At 45.8% G+C, this 18,992-nt stretch overlaps 1 protein-coding gene across 3 annotated transcripts in view; it reads right to left on the bottom strand.

The window, feature by feature from the left end:
* Positions 1 to 7,799: 7,799 nt before the first annotated feature.
* MASP1 (MBL associated serine protease 1) overlaps positions 7,800 to 18,992 on the bottom strand; it is a 61,271-nt gene continuing 50,078 nt past the window's right edge. For all 3 annotated transcript variants that reach the window (XM_072752482.1, XM_072752485.1, XM_026007347.2), the window contains 6 exons: positions 17,860 to 17,997; positions 16,140 to 16,253; positions 15,057 to 15,242; positions 13,219 to 13,286; positions 11,224 to 11,323; positions 7,800 to 10,592 (listed from right to left, as the gene is read on the bottom strand). In XM_072752482.1, the coding sequence (XP_072608583.1) occupies positions 10,402 to 10,592; positions 11,224 to 11,323; positions 13,219 to 13,286; positions 15,057 to 15,242; positions 16,140 to 16,253; positions 17,860 to 17,997 (797 nt within the window). In that variant the 3' untranslated portion in view covers positions 7,800 to 10,401. The remainder of the gene's footprint in view (positions 10,593 to 11,223; positions 11,324 to 13,218; positions 13,287 to 15,056; positions 15,243 to 16,139; positions 16,254 to 17,859; positions 17,998 to 18,992) is intronic.

The following is an 18,992-nucleotide window of genomic DNA, read 5'->3' as shown; positions in this document are numbered from 1 at the left end:
TTTCTTGGACTTCCTCTTTCTTTTACAGAGTCCCCCTTAATATTTCTTGCAGAGCTGGTTTGGTGGTCACATATTCTTTCAGTTTCTGCCTATCTTTATCTCTCCTTCTATTCTTAATGAGAGCCTTGCTGCATAAAGTATTCTTAGTTGCAGGTTCTTCTCATTTAGGACCCTGAATGTATCCTGCCAGCCCTTTGAATCCTGATTCTTATGAGCACTATGGCCTTAGGAAAATAACTTAAACTCCTTGAGTCCCATTTTCCTTCTCATCAAAATGGTAATAATACCTGTGCCTTGTCGGGCTATCATAAAAAATGAATGATGCACTGTTGATAACACTGCCTGATACAGAGCATATGCCCATTCTCTTCCTTCTTCCCTTTCCTCTTTCAGCTGGCAGCCTCTCCTTCGAGTCCTAGGGGGCTCTTTGTCTTTGGATTGCAGCTCTGTCGACAAATGCATTAGGTGGGAAAGAAAGAAAAAGAAAAAAAAAAAAAAAGGAAGATAAGGGTTAAGTTTCCAGCGAAAGGCTAAGAACTATTTATGTTTATTTTAATATATGTGGAGTCATTTCTTTCCTTCCTCTAAAATTTATTTCAGCAGTGACTTCATTTTTCCAGTGGCATGGTAGCCAGCCACTCTTCATTCTTCAAAGACAGCTATTTAAAAATCACCCCAAACAGAAAACACCAGTGATTTCTGGGCTCCATTCCCATTAGCTGAAATACCCAAGAAGGAATTTAGTTGGATTCCAAGTCCCATTCTGGGTTCTCTGTAGGACTCCCTGAGGAAATTCCTCTGGAATCATTTTTGGGCCTGTGTGGGTACTGTCACATGCACTAGGGAAATGAAATCCACCTGTTGTGTGGCTCTTTTGTGACGAAGCTTGTGAGGGTAGGTGAGGGTGGGGGTTGTACTATCGAGAGCTCATTGGCCTGGGGTTTGGGCAATGTAGGTCCCAGCTCTGGGTTAGATGTTATCCAGGCATCTCGGCTGCTGACCTTGGATGACTTAGTCTTTCTCCTCTCCTGGGTCTTGTTTTTCTTATTTGTAAAGCAAAGAGTGGAGGTGATCTGACGGGTTCCGGCTGGCCTTGACCTTGCTCATAAACTGCTGCTTAGTCTTATGTGTCCTCATGCACTTGGGGTGGCCCCTAATGCTGAACCGCCCAGCAGATCATCTAGGTTCAATACTTCAGTCTGCCTATGTGGGTGTGGCATTTCATCTTTTTTCTTTTTCCTTTCTGGAGGCAAACTTGTAGATATCTTGCTGTAACTAGACCTCTCTATAGCGATATTCACATTTTGAAAGGCAGTTACCTTGAGAGGTTGCTGTCTTATACAGAGACTTGTGTGGTAGCAATGGAATTTCTGTCTGTGTCTTGTTTCCTCACTTCTAAAATAGGCTCAATAAGTCTTCACTCTGGTCTATTCTCAACATGTAGTCATATTTTGAGGACATAATAAGATTTTCCCTATTTCCAAGATTCATTCATTCAACAAATGTTTATTGGATACATATTATATATCAATCATAGTTCTGGGCATTGCAGATAGAGGGGAGAACAAAGTGACTCAATAGTTTACCTTATGAATAATAGAGGAACCAGACACTAAACAGTCTAAGTAAGATGTGTGATATATTAGGGGATGTTCAGTATAAGGAGAAGAATGAAGTAGTCAAAGGAGATAGAAGAGTAAGGGCTAGCGGTACAGTTATAGATTGGGTGACCAGGGAGGGTCTCACTAAGAAAGTGACATCTAAAAAGTGAAAGACCCAAGGAAGGGGAATGGCAAGTGCCGAGGGCATCTGGAATGTTCAGGTGTGAGGAGCCCAAAGTGGCTGGGATGTAGTTCAGGCTTAGTAGTCCACAGGGGTCAGAGTAGTAAAGGGGGTCAGAACATATAAGTCATCAGTCCTGGCTGCGACATTGGTTTTTCACCTGAATGAGAGAAGAAGTCACTGGAGGGTTGAGCTGTGGAGTGATGCCATCCAATTTACAGTTACCATGTTGAGAATAGACTAGAGAGGGGCAAGAATGAAAGAGGAAGGTTTAGCTGGGATGCTTCTGCAGAAGTCCAGGAAAGAGGTGATAGTGGCCTGGTCCAGTGTGGTGGCAACTGGCATTGAGTCTGGATATATTTTGAAGGTAGCATGAGAGGACTTGCTGATGTCTCAAACATGGGGTCTGAGAGAAAGAGGAGTCAAAGAGGCCCCAGGGTTTTTGGCCTGGACAACCAGTAGAATCTCTACCCCTTTCTGAGATGAGGAAGGCTGTGTAAGGAATAGATTTGGAGGCACTGTCAGGAGCTGGGTTTTGGACATGTGAAATTTGAGATGCATCGTAGGCATTCTGTTAGACTATTTATTTATTTATTTTTTTTTTTTAATTTTTTTTTTTAAATTTATTTATGATAGTCACAGAGAGAGAGAGAGAGGCAGAGACACAGGCGGAGGGAGAAGCAGGCTCCATGCACCGGGAGCCCGATGTGGGATTCGATCCCGGGTCTCCAGGATCGCGCCCTGGGCCAAAGGCAGGCGCCAAACCGCTGCGCCACCCAGGGATCCCTGTTAGACTATTTAATGTGAGGCATTAAATTTGAGAAATGCAAGGTGGCAGTGAAATGTTCATGATTGCAGTTCAGAGGAAAGGCCCAAGCTAGAGATAAAATTGGAATCATCAGTATTTAGATGATATTAAATATCATAAGATTAGCTGAGATGCCTCGGGGAGTGAGGGTAGAGAGAAAAGAGGCTGAGGACAGCCTGGGGCTGTTCATGTAGAGACGTAAAAGAAGCAGCAGCCTACCAGGGGCTGCGGAAGCTGAGGCACAGAGAACATGATTTGCTTGAGCTTCTAGAACCATTGAGCAGCAGAGCTTGGACTGGAAGCTAGGCCTTTGGGGTCCAGGTTCAGAGGGCTCTTTCCACTGTCCCAAAGCACCTTCCCTGTCATGGTGCCAGCTTGCTCCCTGCCTGGGAGTCCTGCCCGTCTCCCTTGCCCGGGAAGTGTCATTTCATCAAGTCTGAGCAGGATATGGATTTTTGTTTCTGTTTTTCTCAGTGTATTTGAAGTATTTCACAATTTTAAAATGCACTAAAATTAAAAGGCTTTGTGGGAGGCCTAGACTGCCACGATGGATTTGAGCAATGGACACACAAACTCGGACCAAAGGGAAATGTTGTCAGAGTTGTTTAAAGGAAGAATTCCGTTGTCTTGGATCCTGTTGGCAGGCCTGGGCCATGTGTGAGCATTTTGATGGTTGTGGATTAAATAAGCCAGATAGTGTCAGGAAATGGGCAAGATGGGATAGTGTCGCAGGATAAACAGCTCAAGGGGAGATGAAGGTCTCCTTTTTCAAAATAGGTCAGCCTCTCAGGCCTGGACCATATCTACCCTGTGCCCTTCAGATTCCCAGGGCTTGCTCTGCTTGCTTCTGGCCTATGGTGTGAATTGGGGTCATAACTTGTAAATTTGCAGAGGGCTCCACTGGGACTGGCAGACGTTGGTAGGAGAGATGTGTTCCCACCCACGCTGATCTGTTCATTCAGCACACTTGCCCTGGGCGCCATCCGGGCTTGACACACCTTCCCCTTGTCATAATACTGTCTTGTCTTAATACTCCATTCCTCAGAGGGGACTCTCTTGGAGCCTTTGTGATCTGCCTAGGTGTCGAAAGGGTCTTGGCTCTTGCTCCTGTCATCAGAAGCTCATTGCTGGGAATTGAGCCTAGGTTTTTGCATCCAAATGATTTTTCTTAACTTCTTCAAAAAAAAGACCAACACATACCAGATGCCGGAGATGGTTGCAAAAACCCCGTGTGTCCTTCCCTCAAATTCAGGGACCCCCATGGATTCCTTTCTGGAGATAAGCACTGATGCCTGCAGCTCAGAGAAAGATCAGGGGCCTGGAAAGCCATTACCGCCCTTGGATTTGGGTCCGTGCCCTGTTTCCTCTCTGCTTCTCAGCTAATTCACCTTGAAGTGTTAACAGAAGCCGGGAGTCTCTTAACAGTGTCTCTTTTAGGCTCAGCCCTAGATTCCCAGAGCTCTGAAAAGCAGATTCTGGTCCTCCCCACAGGCCTGTCCTCGTTCAGGACCAGCAAGTCCCTTGTCTGATGTCTGGAAGTCATCCTGAGTTCCCTACCTTCTGCGTTTTCTCCTTCAGTTTCTTCTCTGCATTAAGGCCTCTTTTGAAAAGTCAAGTGATCATGTATCTTTCCTCAGTTCAAAAAACTCAAATGTCTCTCTGTTCCCAAAACCAAGCTGAGCATCTAAGGCCTACACTTCAGATCTTCCTGATGGTGTTCTCTTTTCTCCCAATTTTTCTGTCTCTCCAGGGATACCAGCTTAGTTTCCCCCAAACACCCACTGCCCTTTCATATCCTTGTTTTTGCATATGCTGTTCCCCCATGCCTGGGGTGCTTTTCCCTTCCTCAGTTTACCATTGCAAAGTAAAAAAAAAGACTATTCTTTCCAAGAAAACACTCATGCAGACACATCTTAATGATAGTTTTGTGGCTAAGTCACATTTCTGGATTGTGTGCTAGAGCAGCAGGGCTCCTACCTCACTTCTACTTCCCACCAGCTGTGTGACCTAAGTCAAAGACCCAACCTGGGGAAATAGAGGCTCCCAACATTCTCCAGGTCACACATGGGCAGGATAGCCTAGAAATATAGTTCTCAAACTGGATACACATTACCGTTACCTGGGGAACTTTTAATCCCCACCCACCAATGCTCAGGACTTACTGCACACTGGTTATATCTGAATCTCTTGGTGGGGGGTGCCACCCAAACACTGGTATTTCTGGTGCCACCTGGTGCAGTCTACTTTGAACCACCAGCATCAAACTGGTGGAGTAAGAGCTCGGGCCCTAGAATCCATAAGAACTGGTTTCAAAATGCAGTGTCCTGATCTCCTGACTGAGAGACCTTGGGTCATGTTTTTAAAGTAGAAACCTTTAATTTTAAGATGGTTTTTATATTCATAGAAAAGTTGTAAAGATGGTACAGAAAGTTCCCATAAACCCTTCCCCAGTTTCTCCTATTATTAACCTCTCATGTTAGTATGATTCAATTGTCACAAAGAATAAATCAGTGTTGATACATTATTCTTAAGAAACGTCCATCTTTTATTCAGATTGCCTTAGTTTTCACCTACTGTCCCTTCTCTGTTCCAGTGTGCCATCTAGTATCCCATGTCAAGTCATGGCACGTCATTTAGTCGTCAAGTCTCCTTAGACTCCATGTTAGTCTCCTAGAGCTGCCATGACAAAGCACCCCAAGCTGGATGGCTTAAAACAACAGAAATCTATTGTTTCATGGTTCTGGGGCTAGAGATCTGAACTCAAAGCATTAGTGGGGCCATGCTCCCTTTGAAACCTGGTGGGGAGTATCCTTCCTGGCATACTTCCAGTGTGTGTAGTTGCTGGCAACCCTTGGCCTTTCTTGGCTTAGTTGCATGGCTTCCTTCTGCCTCCAACATCACATGGTGTTCTCCTTCCTGAGTCTGTGTCTCAGCTTTTCTTCCTATAAGGTCACTAGTCATATTGGGTGAGGGGCCCACTCTACTCCAGTATGACCTTATGATAACTAGTTATATCTAGTTATAACTATTGGACCCTATTTCCAAATAAGGTCATGTTTGGAGATCCTGAGGATGAGAACTTCACATATCATTTTTAGGGATACAGTTCAGCCCATTATGGGCTTTTCTTGGCTGGGACAATTTCTCAGACTTCCCTTAGCTTTGACGACCTTAATTCTGAGAAGTATTGGTCAAGTATTTTGTAGGCTATCTTTCAAATGGGATTTTTCTGATATGTTTCTCCTGATTAGGCTGAGGTTACAAGTTGAAGGGAGGAACAATGCAGAGGTACAGTGCTATTTTCCATATGGCGTGTCAAGGTCACACACTATCATTGAACTGTCATTGAACAATGACTTCTCATTGTTCATATTGACTGTGATCCCCTGGCTGGGGTGGTGTTTTTGTTAGGTTTCTCCACTCTAAAGTTATTCTACTAACCACCCAATTTCCATACCATGCATTTTGGAAGGAAGTCACTGCTTGCAGCCCACACTTAAGGTGGGGGGAGAGTCATGTTCCATAATTAGAGCAAATTACTAACATAAATTATTTGGCATTCTCCATGGAGGATTTATCAGTTCTTCTCCATTTACTTATCTTCTCAATAACTTACTTATATAAGTATGCACTCATGGAAATTTAGTTTATACTCTGGGTTATAATCCAATCCTGTTTTCTTTTGTTGCTCAAAGTGTTCTTGCTGTGGCCTTTGGAGCTCTTCCAGTTGGCTCCTCTGTCCCTTTGACATACCCCATCACTGTGCGTGATCGTCTTACTTTCTGGAACAAGATATTCCAGGATCATCTTATATGTTTTCTTCCCTAGTCCTAAAATCAGCCATTTCTTTAAGGAGCCCTGTTCCTTTTCTTGGAGACTAGTGTTAGAAACCAAAATCGGAACACTAGTGTGCTTGTTGTTACTAGGGTGTTGCTGTTTGTAGGTTAGGCCACATTTTTTTTTTTAATTTTTATTTATTTATGATAGTCACAGAGAGAGAGAGAGAGAGGCAGAGACACAGGCGGAGGAAGAAGCAGGCCCCATGCACCGGGAGCCTGATGTGGGATTCGATCCCGGGTCTCCAGGATCGCGCCCTGGGCCAAAGGCAGGTGCCAAACTGCTGCGCCACCCAGGGATCCCGGTTAGGCCACATTTTTAACCTCACTGTGTTTCAGTTTTCTCACCTGCAAAATGGGAGAATAATAGTTTTTTTGTGAGGCTAGATTTGAGAATTATGTCAGGGCTTAGTGTGGTCTCAGTCAGATAGTAAATGCTCAGAAATGTTAGTGATTATTTCCCATAGAACTTTTTATGTTTGAGCTACATTTAGTTTCCAAAGTTCTTTTTTATCTGCTAATTCATCTGATTCTACAACCCTCAGACAGAGGTGGGGCAAAGATTTTTCTGCCAGTTACTAGATGGAGAAATTACGTGGATGAGAGTCAACCTATGCTGCATTAGAACCTAAGTTGCTTGTTTTAACACTTCTTCTAGACCCAGATTGGCCACCATTTCTGTCACATGATTGTTATAGGTTTCCCCTCCCTGATCCTAGTTACCTTTGCTTGAAGGGCCTCTTGTTGGTGGTGATTCTTTGATTTCTTGCCATCAGGGAACAAGATTAACTCATAGCAAAGAAAAGTACATATTACAATATAGAACAGGACATTCATAGACACGGTGCCATATTTTCTGAACCAAACAATTGAACACATGATCCAAAAATACGTTTTTTTTTTCTATTCTGGGTATAGATGACAATCAAGGAATGTGACTTGGGGGGTTCCTGGGTGGCTCAGGGGTTGAACCCCTGCCTTTGGCTCAGGTCATGATCCCAGCATCCTAGGATCAAGTTCCACATCAGGCTCCCCATGGGGAGCCTGCTTCTCCCTCTGCGTATGTCTCTGCCTCTTTCTTTGTGTCTCTCATGAATAAATAAGTAAATTCTTAAAAAAAGAAATGTAACTTTGGTGCTGAAAGATTGGCATCCTGGGATATTTTGGTAATTGATAGGAACAATAGGACAAGGTGTTTAATTGGAACTGATCCGAAAAACCTAAGACATGCTATTGTATTGACAATCCAATCTTCCCCCCATCTCTCTTCATGGTACAGTGATACTAATCAGATTCAGAGAAATGTTGATAAATGAAAACACAACTTACCAGAATCATCAGTGCATGAAAAACATACAAGCCAAACAGAATGCTTTGACTCAATGCAGATGTTTATTAGAACAAATGTGTAGTTACTCACAAGAACAATAGCTTCTGTTGCTAATGAAATTGGCATGATCATTATTGCTAATAACAACATTCATGTTATGGAATCACAGCTTTAGATATACAAACTATATTCCAGGCAGGTGGATTTTTATTGCATAGAATAGGCGATCTAGGAGGCAGCACATTTTGAAGTTGGGATGAGCTGCATTTGGAGGTAATGAGTTTCCCGCCTCTAGATAAGACGGTCCTAATAGACACTCCAAGCCTCTGTGATTCTATGACTTTGAGAAATTTGGGTTTCTTGAACCTTTGCAGAACTGCAAGGGCTGATATATCTAATAAATGCTTGCTGACAAGGGTGAGCTGAAGTCCCACAATGCATTTAGCCATTTCCTCAGAATAAGGATAAAATTGTAGATGGGCACTGGGTGTTATGCTATATGTTGGCAAATTGAACTCCAATAAAAAAAAGATGAATTGGGTGCAACCAGAAGTCGGGATTTTTACACAAATTGAAGTCCTGTAGTTGTCTGATTTTCAGATGTTGGTTCTGATCCCAAAATCAGAATAGTGGTCTAGTAAACATGTCATTTTTGTGAGAGAAACTAGTGTAATCTGAGGAAAACCTGAGTGGACATTTACTCTTGTCCTCCTTCCACCTGTCTTACCTGTGGAAATGCCCACCTTTTCAATGGTTAGCACCAACATCAACTCCCCTGGGACATCTTCCCGATGACCCCTATTCCAATGTTTCCACACCAGAGTGGCCATTCTTTTGGCTCCATGTTGCTCCCAAGGATAGCACTTAGCAGAGTTCATTCTGTTCATGGTAGTCACTTGCATATGTGTCAGTTCTTCCTGTAGGAGATCCTGGAAGGCATGAACCATGCTTCCCTCATCTTGGTATTCTCCGTAGTAGTCAGCCCAGCCTATCACACGGGAGCACCTAGGCAGTGCTGTGGAATGGGGTTTTGGAATGTCTTAGAGCAACCCCAAAATTTTGCATTGCAATTCTTTGGTGTCTGAGATAGAGCTCCAGCTTGCTTGACATATATCTGGTGAAGTTGGGTACCTACTATCATCTTTGCTCTACACCACAGACTGTAGGGCACCAAGAGGTTCGATGTCTTACTCATGGAACCAGAAGCAGGATGTCAATAGCTATCCCTGAGCATTTAGACGATGCCTTAGTCCATGAGTTCTCACCCCTCAGCATTCAGACTAGGGCTTAGTCCATGAGTTCTCACCCCTCACCCCTCTTCTTCCAGCAAGAGATCCTGAATGATTCCCCTAGCTGTAGTGCAGGTAAAGGACTGAACTGTCCCATGAAGACTGATTTTGACAGAACAGAGGACAGGAACTTGGGGCTTCTGATCTCTTGAAGGGTCTAAATCTTAGAACTCTGGAAGGGATGAGGTCTCTGGAAGCTTCCTGAGAGAGAAGGTGGCTCTAGGAGGGAAGAGACACTCTGCCTGGGAAATGCTTATGACCCTGCAGGGCTGTGGCATTAAGGGTGAGGGACAGAAGTGAAGAATCAGTGGAGTCAGCTGTGGACATAAGGAGGAGAGTGCAGGCGCCTGGTTCCCAGGTTCCCAGAAAGGGAAGGAGCAGATGCTCTGCCTAGGAATGAGGGAAGTTGCCTTGACTAACACTTTGCTGGGCTAAACTCCTGGGAACCAGGGCCTAGTGGACAGAGTGGGGGTGGGGTGAGCATTGCAGCAGATGCAGTATTGGGTCTGCAGCAAAGCCCTATCGAACCTTAAGGTAATTTTTGTCTTTTGGTTACTTATACTTTACTCATCTCATCAGGACAAAATATCTTTGTTGGATTCTAGACTGTCTTGCATAGAGTCACATGGGAGCTGAGAGCAGAGCTAGTTCTAGAAACTGGCATCTGACTTCCTAGCCACTGTTCCTGGTCCCTCCCTCATTCTCATCCTGCTTCTCTCAGGCACTCTCACAGTTTGGTGTCCAGTTCACATTCATAAGCATGTTGCTATGGCACATGCTCTAGGACAAAGAATTTTGTCTCTGCTTTTTTATGAGAACGGGGATTGGGACAGGAAAAAAAAGTGCATGATAGCAAAGAAGCATAGGATATTTGCAGGCAGATGAAGGAGATGGTCAAGGTTGAGGGGAAGGGTGCATACTGATCAGCCCTAAGACCCAGTGGAATTTGTAAGAACTTCGTCTGCCTTGTAAACACAATGACTCTTTGTTAAGTCATGTTTATTGAACATTAGGTTATGTCTGTACTGTGGTAAGTACCACGTATATATTAATTAATTTGATCCTCATCAGACGTTTACGAGGTAGGTAAGATATGCCATTTCCATAATATGGAGGAAGAAAGGGGTTCAGAGGTAAAGTCACTTGCCCAGTGATGCAAAGCTAGTAAGTGACTGGGCCTGGATTCAGCCTTACGTGCTGATCACTCAACTACTGGGTGGGCTGAGATGCCCCCTTTATTGGCCAGTGAAGATGGGCTAAATGAAGTGGGTCAGGGTGAGGGACGTCCTGCATCAGAGAATTATCCTGTGCTGCTGATTGACCATGGATGATGGTGTGAGGGGTGGGGAATTGAATTCAGTTCCTCATCCTGGTGACCCTCTGGATCCAGTCCTTATTGTGGTAGATGTAGGAGTATACCCCATAGCGGTCCTTCTTTCCACAGTCCTCGCCCCAGGACACTGTGCCCACCAGGTACCATTGGCCTCTCTCCTTGTCCAGGGTCACCATGGGGCCTCCAGAGTCACCGGCACAGGCGTCCTTCCCCCCTAGACGAAGAGGAGATGCGGGTTAAATTGTCCCCTTTCTTAGCCCCAAATCCAAAAGAACCTCCTTTTCCCTACACCTGACTTGTAGTTCAGAGAATCGGACGCGAGGGGGAGCAATGGACCATGTGTCCCAAACCTGGGCTGAGAGTGGTTCGGTCCAGCCTCCTCAGAGCTCAGCAATTTCAGAAAGTGTGGGCAGGTTCGGGACTTTTCTTTCAGAGGGAAAAACTCGGGCTTGGAGAGGGGAATGATGGGAATTCCTTAGCGCTCCTTTCTCTGATGCAGGGGAATTCCCGGTGGAATCCTTCCTCTCTGACCTTCCTCCTTCCTCTCCTCTGATTCCTCCTTCATTCAGCCCTCCAGACTGGAGGGTCTCCAGCCCTTCCATTGCTTGCTGGTGGTGCCTTGTTGTACGCCTTTCTCTCTCTTTTTAAAAAATTTTTATTTGCTTATTTATCCATGAGAGACAGAGGGCGGGGTGGGGGAGGGGGGAGACACAGGCAGAGTGAGAAGCAGGCTCCCTGCATGGAGCGTGATGTGGGACTCGATCCTAGGACCCCGGGATCATGCCCTGAGCCAAAGGCAGATGCTCAGCCATTGAGCCACCCAGGTACCTTCCTTCTTGACTTACCTTCCTTCTCTCCAGCACAGATCATGTCCCTGGTCACTTTCTTCCTCAGAGGGGCATAGGCCTCTTGGCAGGTGTGGTGGTCCACAATTGGGATTTCGATCTGGAACATAAGGTTACCATTTATCTCCACCCTGGCTGAGGAGTCCCTCTGCTCTGACACCCCTAGAACTGGCTCCTTAGACCTGGTCTCAGAAAGTACCCTATGGTGCAGGTGAAGAAACACTAAAGAGGCAGGAGATCCATAGTGGGCTACAGTCTCAGTTATGAACTTGCGGTGTGACCTTGAGCAGGTTTTTTGCCTTCTCTGGGCCTCAGTGTTCTCATTTGTAGAATGGAGGTAGTATTTGCCAAGCACATTCATGATTTCAAATGTGGAAATGTATACAAAACCTATGGTCAGGCTTCTTTCCCCACGTTCCTACAAATGTGGGCTGCGGGACTGTGGCACTTAGTGTAATTACTGCCTTTCAGACCTCTGAGACTGCTTCCTCATCTGAAGAATGGAAGTCACAATATTTGACATACTAAACACATGCACTGGTACAGAGGAGATGACTGAGAGATGCTTTGTAAACTACAAGCGCTGTAGACACGTTAAGTACCGTAGGGGTTACTCTGCTCACCTTACAGCACGCATTTACTTACTTTCTCCCTCACTATAGTATGAGCTTTTAGACACTTCTACTTACATAGCTTGGAATATAGTCAATACTCAGGGAAAAAAATATATTTTTTATATATAAAGACATTGTGATTATTATTGCTCTTGGGCCCTGGGGGTAAATGTCGGAGTAGAAGTCTGGAACAAAATGGGGAAACACAGGAGTCTCATTTACCCAAACCAAGAACTGAATGAATCACATGCCCCAAAAGTTTAGCTCCTGTTGAACCTCACCCTTTAGGTCCCTCCTGGGCCACGGCCTTCCCAGATAGGTGGGAGGAGAGAGTCAGGGCAGGGTGGTCATGAGCACATATCCTCAGCAAACCACCAAGTGCCGGCTTCACCTCTGTTTATCGTTCAGGAACTGATCAAGTGTCATTTCCTTTGGGGAGTCCTTCTGGACCCGAAGACGAGGTTGGATTTCCTGTTATATATTTTGGAGCTTCCCGCCCTTCTTCCTCATCACATTTATCATGTTGCTGACTCCGTTTGTCCTTCTCACTTGACTATCAGCACAAGGAGGCCGGGGACCCAATGTGTCACCCCCTCTCCCAGCATACCTAGATACCTAGCGGCTAGCACAAGGTCTGGTACATGGGAGGCACCAAGTAAATACCTGGGAGCTAATGAAGGGAGGGGTGAATGGTTGTCACAAATCCCAAATCTTAAAGTATGTGAAAATAACATGTTGAAGGATGCAGAAATTAGCTGTGACAGTTACCAACCCCAGTCATGTCAGAGCCAGGCAGCTCTTGGGGGACACCTAGCTAGCATCACCCCTAACTTTGCAGCTTGAGATACTATACAAGGCTTTAGAGAGACAAAGGACTTAAGATCACCCAGCAAGTTTGTAGGAGCCAGTACTTGGAGCCACGGCTCCTTACTTCTAGTGCAGTATTCCTTTATGAAATGATGTAAATGTGAACTTGTAAATGCAACCATCAAGTTTGTTACTGCGAGAACTGTAGCTCTCAGGAGGCCATTCTTTAGCTCATTCTTGGTTACTCCAGTATGTGAATCCTTATGGTATACAGATGGATCACCTTCTGGGGCAGCCAAGCCTGCTGTTTTTTGGAAGAATTTCCATCACCTGAGCCTTTGATATACTATAGAAACATTGAACAATGTTTAGAGATAGAGCCCCATGTTGAGCAGACCAAGCTTGATGGGATTCAAAGTCCCAGTGATCTTTGGAGGTGAGTTGGGGCCCCTGGTGTCTCTCTTTCACCCACCCCTCATGCCCAAGACTCTGAATCCCTGAGAAGCAACATGGAGCAAGAGGGTCGATGCAGGGCAGACACATCACTCTCTATAGGACATAAATTGAACTTCACCTCCATCAGGGTCTCTGGGAACCTTTGCAAGAACTGCTTCCCCCAGCCACTGACGATGACAATGGCCCCTGGAGGAAAGAAGACACAGTGAGAGAAGAGTGGCCATCTGTGGGGTTTTCAGGGGGTTGTATCTTGCTCCATCACTCTCTGCCTGTGAAGGAAGGATGAAATCTCACCCCCCTTCACTGAGAGAAAGGCAGCATGGTGGGAGGAGGACCGCTGGGCTGGACCTTACCTGCAACAGAGGTTTGGACTTTTGTTTCTAGGTTGATTTGTTGCCCATTACCTCGCACCCCCCTCCAGCACAGAACCTAGGCTCCACGAAGGGAGGAGTCTCAGCTATCTCACCCCTGCTGTATCCCCGCGCCCACTGGTAGTGCTGGCACATAGGAGGTGCTCAGTCAGTAATTGTGAAAAATGTAAAGGTTCAGCTTAGTTCACAATGTGCTGTGCTGCTTGGGTGAGGCCCCACTCCTCCCTCCTCTGCTGAGCCTCTGCTTCCCTGTCCATAAAACAGAAAAGAAGAGGCTGGATTTGATATTCTCTAAAACCTTCTTCCTGCTAAAGAAGATATCCTTGTAGATATCCTAGAAGTCTGTGAAGTTGGCAGCTGTTGGGACAAATGTGGAATTGGGTTGAGCACTGATGGAGCAATCATTTCTTCATTTGAAAAAGAGTCTGGCTATTGAAAACAGCATTGAATGTCAAAGTAGGTAAACCTGGCTTCTAGCCCCAGCTATGCTTCTTCCAAGTTGTATCTTGGGTAAGTCGCTTCATGTTGCTAGGCCTCAGTTTTCTCATCTGGAAAATGGGACTACAGTATCGTTTTTCACAAGGCTTTTATACATAGTAAATAAATTAATGAAAGTAGAGCAACAACTGGCATATGGTGGGCACATAGCACCTGATACATTAGAACCATACCTTTGCCTTTCTTATTGGCTTGGTTCTATTGAGCCATTTTTTGTAACTTGTTTGAACACAAGAAGGTTAGCTCCAACACAGCACCACTGAATTTAGAACAAGATGAAAAGGAAGCTGATATATTTGAGTGTATTATTTTACTTAAATATCACAGCCACCCTATGGGGCGTTATCCTCAGTGTACAGGTAAAGGACTTGAGGTTTGAACACTGCCTCCACATCACCCAATTGGGAAGTGGCAGTTCATGGGGCTTTGAACCTGTGCTGGTGATTTAGCTATTGTCCCTCATCTCCAAACTTACTCTTTTGCTCTGCTTTGTGATGCTGCAGACGAGACTCTGCAGTAGCAGTTCTGCTTCATCAGGGAGGGGGGGTCCCCAAAATAGGAGGCGTTTCCAGGAAGGTTTGCTGTTCCTTTTGGCATTGCCGTAGCCCTGGGGCCGAGTCCCAGCTATTCTCCCAGCATATTAGCACGGGGCCCCTCTGCAGGTTTCTGAGTCCCTTTTCTAATTTCTAGATTCTGTGACTCCACCCTCTTCCCCTGTGTCCCCCTAGCTCCAGGAGAGGTGGTTCTTTCCTGCGGGTGCTATGCATTATGTTAGCATCCCCTTTATCGCCCTAGTCCTCCAATGCCGTGTATTAAATTCTCTCTCTTGCAATAACTAGTCTGGTCTCTGTTTTCTCATCTGGACCCTGACTCATTCAGTATTAACAGCACTGACCAAGCCTCATCTCTACTGTGCACTGCCCTTAACCAGTTCTGACCTAGCTCTTTGAGGGGAGGCAGCTGCGGGATCACGCAGATACTGTCAGCTGGCTCGGTTGGCACCAGAGCCTCACCGGTGCTGGAGAAGTCCCTGTGGAGGCACCTGCTGCTCTGCAGACGTGGGATGAGGGCGGTTGGGGCAGAGTACCTTCCTCTGGGGGCTCCTCAGGCAGACAGATGGGCATCACAAAGTCATTCAGCACCGGGCTCTCCAACAGCTCCACCAGAGCCACGTCATTCTCAAATGTGTTGGGGTCATACAGAGGATGGAGGAAGATGCGCTTGACCCTGAGATGCTGTTCATTCTCATCTGACCGGCGCCTCCAATGCTTGCCTGGGTAAGAGAAGGCATATGAGGCGTGGGGATAATGCAGGCATGGAAGGTGAGATCACCCCTTGTTCCCTGTTGCCCCTTGTCCCATCCAGGCTGTTTTCAGCCTTGTCCCTTTGCTGCCCCTCGCTCCCTTTTTCCTAACCATCCCACCCTATGTGCCCTTCCCCAAGTATTCCCATGGGTTCCCACCTCTGTCTTTCTTCTTGAGCTGATTCCATTGCCTTATAATACTCATTCTGATGCTCATTGCCATGTGTTCAAACCATATCATCACATTTCAGTGCCTGGGTCATGTGTTGCCTCCTCCATGAAGCCTTTCTGATTCCTGAGTCAGATTCTTCAGTTAGAAGTCTCTTTCTTGTGAATTCCCAATGGCACCTTATCTGTTCCTCTCCTATAGAACTTACTGCTTCCTATTTGATAATACTAGAGGTCTCTGTGATCATATTTTATTCCTTTATTAAGCTGTAAGTTCCTTGGGGGCAGGGACTAGGTCTTAATTATAGTATGTTCTTAGATCCTGGCCTAGTGTCAGTAGGCCGAACCAAAGGTACATGCTGAATCAAACTGAATCAGCTGATGATCTAGATTTCATAAAAGAGAAGGTAAGCTTGGATTGTCTGGGGATGACTTACTTGAAACCATGGATTCATAGAGGCCTGATGTGTTTTTAGAATTATCTAGACTGGGCTTTTATTTTACTATTATAGAAACGGAGGCCTAGACTTCAGTGACTTGCTCGTGGTCTTGCCGCCTGAAAATCATAGCCTTGGGCTTGGACTCAGGCCCCTCAATTCCGGTTCATTCTTCTTCCCAAGGGTCCTGCCCTGATAAATGAGTGAGTGGACACACCTCATGCCCAGAATCACTACTGACTTCAGGCTGCCCCTCTCTCACCCATGATGACTTTGAGGTCAGAAGGTCTGAGCAGGTCTGAGTCATGTAGGGCTGGGTATTCTGAATCGAGTGACTGGTGGAGGCAGTGAGCTGCAGTCACGATCCAGCTAGAGCCTGAGAACAGAATTAAACATATGAACTGCTGTGCATTGCCCTGTCCTGCCTCCCATTGCTTCAGACTACTGCACAGTATTCCTTTCCATTGCATTTCAGAGCCCTACATCAGACACTCATATGACCCTAATCTGAAGGTGAGGAGTTAAATCTGTGATTTCATTTGCCTATTCTAACCAAGAGGCCAAGACTGAACATCTTAAACAGGGTTTTAGGGCTCCCTTAAACCTATGGGCTTGGTGAGCTCCAGACAGCCCAAGGTGGGTCCAGAGAAAACCTTGGGCTTACTTGCCACCCTTCAGGACTTGTAGTCCCTGGACCAGCAGGAGCAGCCTCATTTGGGAACTTTTTAGAAATGCAGAGTCTCAGGCTCTACCTCAGATTTACCGAAATAGAATCTGTATTCAGTAGTAAAATCTGACGATTTTGGGATCCCTGGGTGGCTCAGTGGTTTGGTGCCTGCCTTTGGCCCTATGAGTCCTGGGATCGAATCCCACATCGGGCTCCCTGCATGGAGCCTGCTTCTTCCTCTGCCTGTGTCTCTGCCTCTCTCTCTCTATGTCTATCACGAATAAATAAATAAATAAACCTTTAAAAAAATTCCTCAAAAAAAAAAAAATCTGACGATTTTAACAAGACCCTCAAGTAATCCCTATTCACATTAAAGTTTGAAAAGCACTGATCTAGCTTGGGGCTGTCCTCACCTGACTCCACTGCTGGGGAGGGCAGTCAGTGAGAGGTGAGGCTGGCAGTCTGGGGGCTGCCCAGGCAGATGTGGATGCATGTGGCCTTCTTCCTCAGTGATGAAATGAGACCAAGAACTGTCCAAGGGCTCTAGGTTGCTATTTTTTCCTATGATGTCAGAACTGGGATGGCTCTTTGATCATCAGGGCCAAACTGAGGCAGGAAGAGCCATCAGCCGTTTCTTTCCCACCCTCGCTCCCACTCCCACCCACACTCTCTCCATTGCAAAATCCTGACAATCTTATTTCCTAATGCTTTTGAATCTGCCTTACTGCCATCCCTTGTTCCCTGTCCTTATTCTGAGGTTAAGGCCTTCCCTCTCCACAATTGCAATAGCCACCTCACTGAAATCCTGGCTTTAGGATTTACTCTCTTTGGAACCTGTTTTTGCCCCTGGGGAGAACAGCCTTATAGACCTGCAGCAGCCTTCAGGATAGATTTAAATTCCTTAGATGGTAGTCAGGGCTTTTGTAAGTGTCTCTTCCCTGACTTCTCCAGGGTGAGTTTTCTGGTTCTCTCTGGTCCCACAGCCCTGGTTACACCTTGACTTTGAGCATCATATAAGTGCCTTGTGATCAGTGTTTCAGGGTCTAATTCCTCAACTTAGTCCTTCCCAGTGCCTGAGACTGACCAGGATTTCATACATGTTTGTTGATGAAGGAGCAACTAGAGCAGAAACACATGTCTTCTAGCTCCACGTAAGGGCTCTTCCTACCACACTGTCCTTCTAGGTCTCACTACTAGTGTGGAGAGTGATTCTGGATGAAGAAATCTTGGTCAGTCTCAAAGAAGATGGTTATATTCTTTGGCTTTCACCTTGCCCGCTAATCCTGGGTTCCCCATCCTTTCCATATCTCCTTACCTAGAAGGGACCCCCCACAGAAGGGTTGCTCATTTGGGTATGACAGCATGGCAATCCAGGGGGTGGTTCCTTTCTGGGCTGGGCGTCCATTGAAGATCCTGGCCATCAGCTTCCGGGAGAACTTGGGGACCCCACACACTGCAGTCAAAGGACGGAGGGACAGATCACACTCTGGTTTGTCTTGCTCTTTGCCAGAGCTACCAGCTCAGTACCCTCTCTTAGGAACATCTATTATTTTTGATTTCTTCTCAGCATTCATTGCTCTTTTAAGTAACAGCACCCCAGTTTTTCTCTGGGATCCACTCTTCCTCCATTCTTAGTCCTTATGTCCTGAGGTGGAATGATCTTACCTCTGATTCTAGAGGTAGGAAAGTGACTGAGACCTGATAAATTAAATCCTCAACCTCTGGGGACAACAATTGCTCAGAGATGGGAATGTAACCCCAGGCAGCCCCTGAAGGTCTGCCTTGGGAGTTTTGCTAAACATATTAGAAAAGAGAAGGTGTTTCTCTGTTGGGGTTGCTAAACTGGTGACAATAAGCCAAGACCTGTCAATGATCACTTTATGGGGAGTCTTCTGAGAATGATGCTAGTAGTGGAAAAGAGTAGGTCTCGATGATGAAGAGTGAAGCAAGATGGAGATTGTATCCTGATATTTGAACTCCTTGGTCTAACCATCCTGAAGCCTTGTGATATGGGCTTTTCAGCTATGTGAGCCTACAATCCTATAATCCTCTCTCTCTCTCCCGTAAGCTGTTTGTATTGGGTTTCTTTCACACGAATGAAAAAGTCCTGACTAATAAAGACTTTTCATGCTCTACCCACAGAGAAGTCCTTCTTCAGGGTCTTGAGGGATTGAAGAGCCTTACAAGTGTCTTCCTGCTCCATCTTGTTTCCACTGACACACAGCACCTTACAGCTGAACAGCCTTTGGAGACCATCTAGTTCATCCCTCTCATTGTACAGCTAAGGAAACTGAGGCCCTACGAAAGGATAAACTTGCCAAAAGTTACCCTATGAGTTAGTGGTGAGGCTCTAATTCTAGGCCTCCTGACTTCTGAGCTTTTCCTACCCTGGCCAGGACCACTAACTCTTACCTATGTGACTTCCCAGAGCACTCATACCCTAAGCTG

Source organism: Vulpes vulpes, chromosome 3 (genome assembly GCF_048418805.1).
Source record: "Vulpes vulpes isolate BD-2025 chromosome 3, VulVul3, whole genome shotgun sequence".
NCBI lineage: Eukaryota > Metazoa > Chordata > Mammalia > Carnivora > Canidae > Vulpes > Vulpes vulpes.
This window is presented reverse-complemented; position numbering and strand designations above follow the sequence as displayed.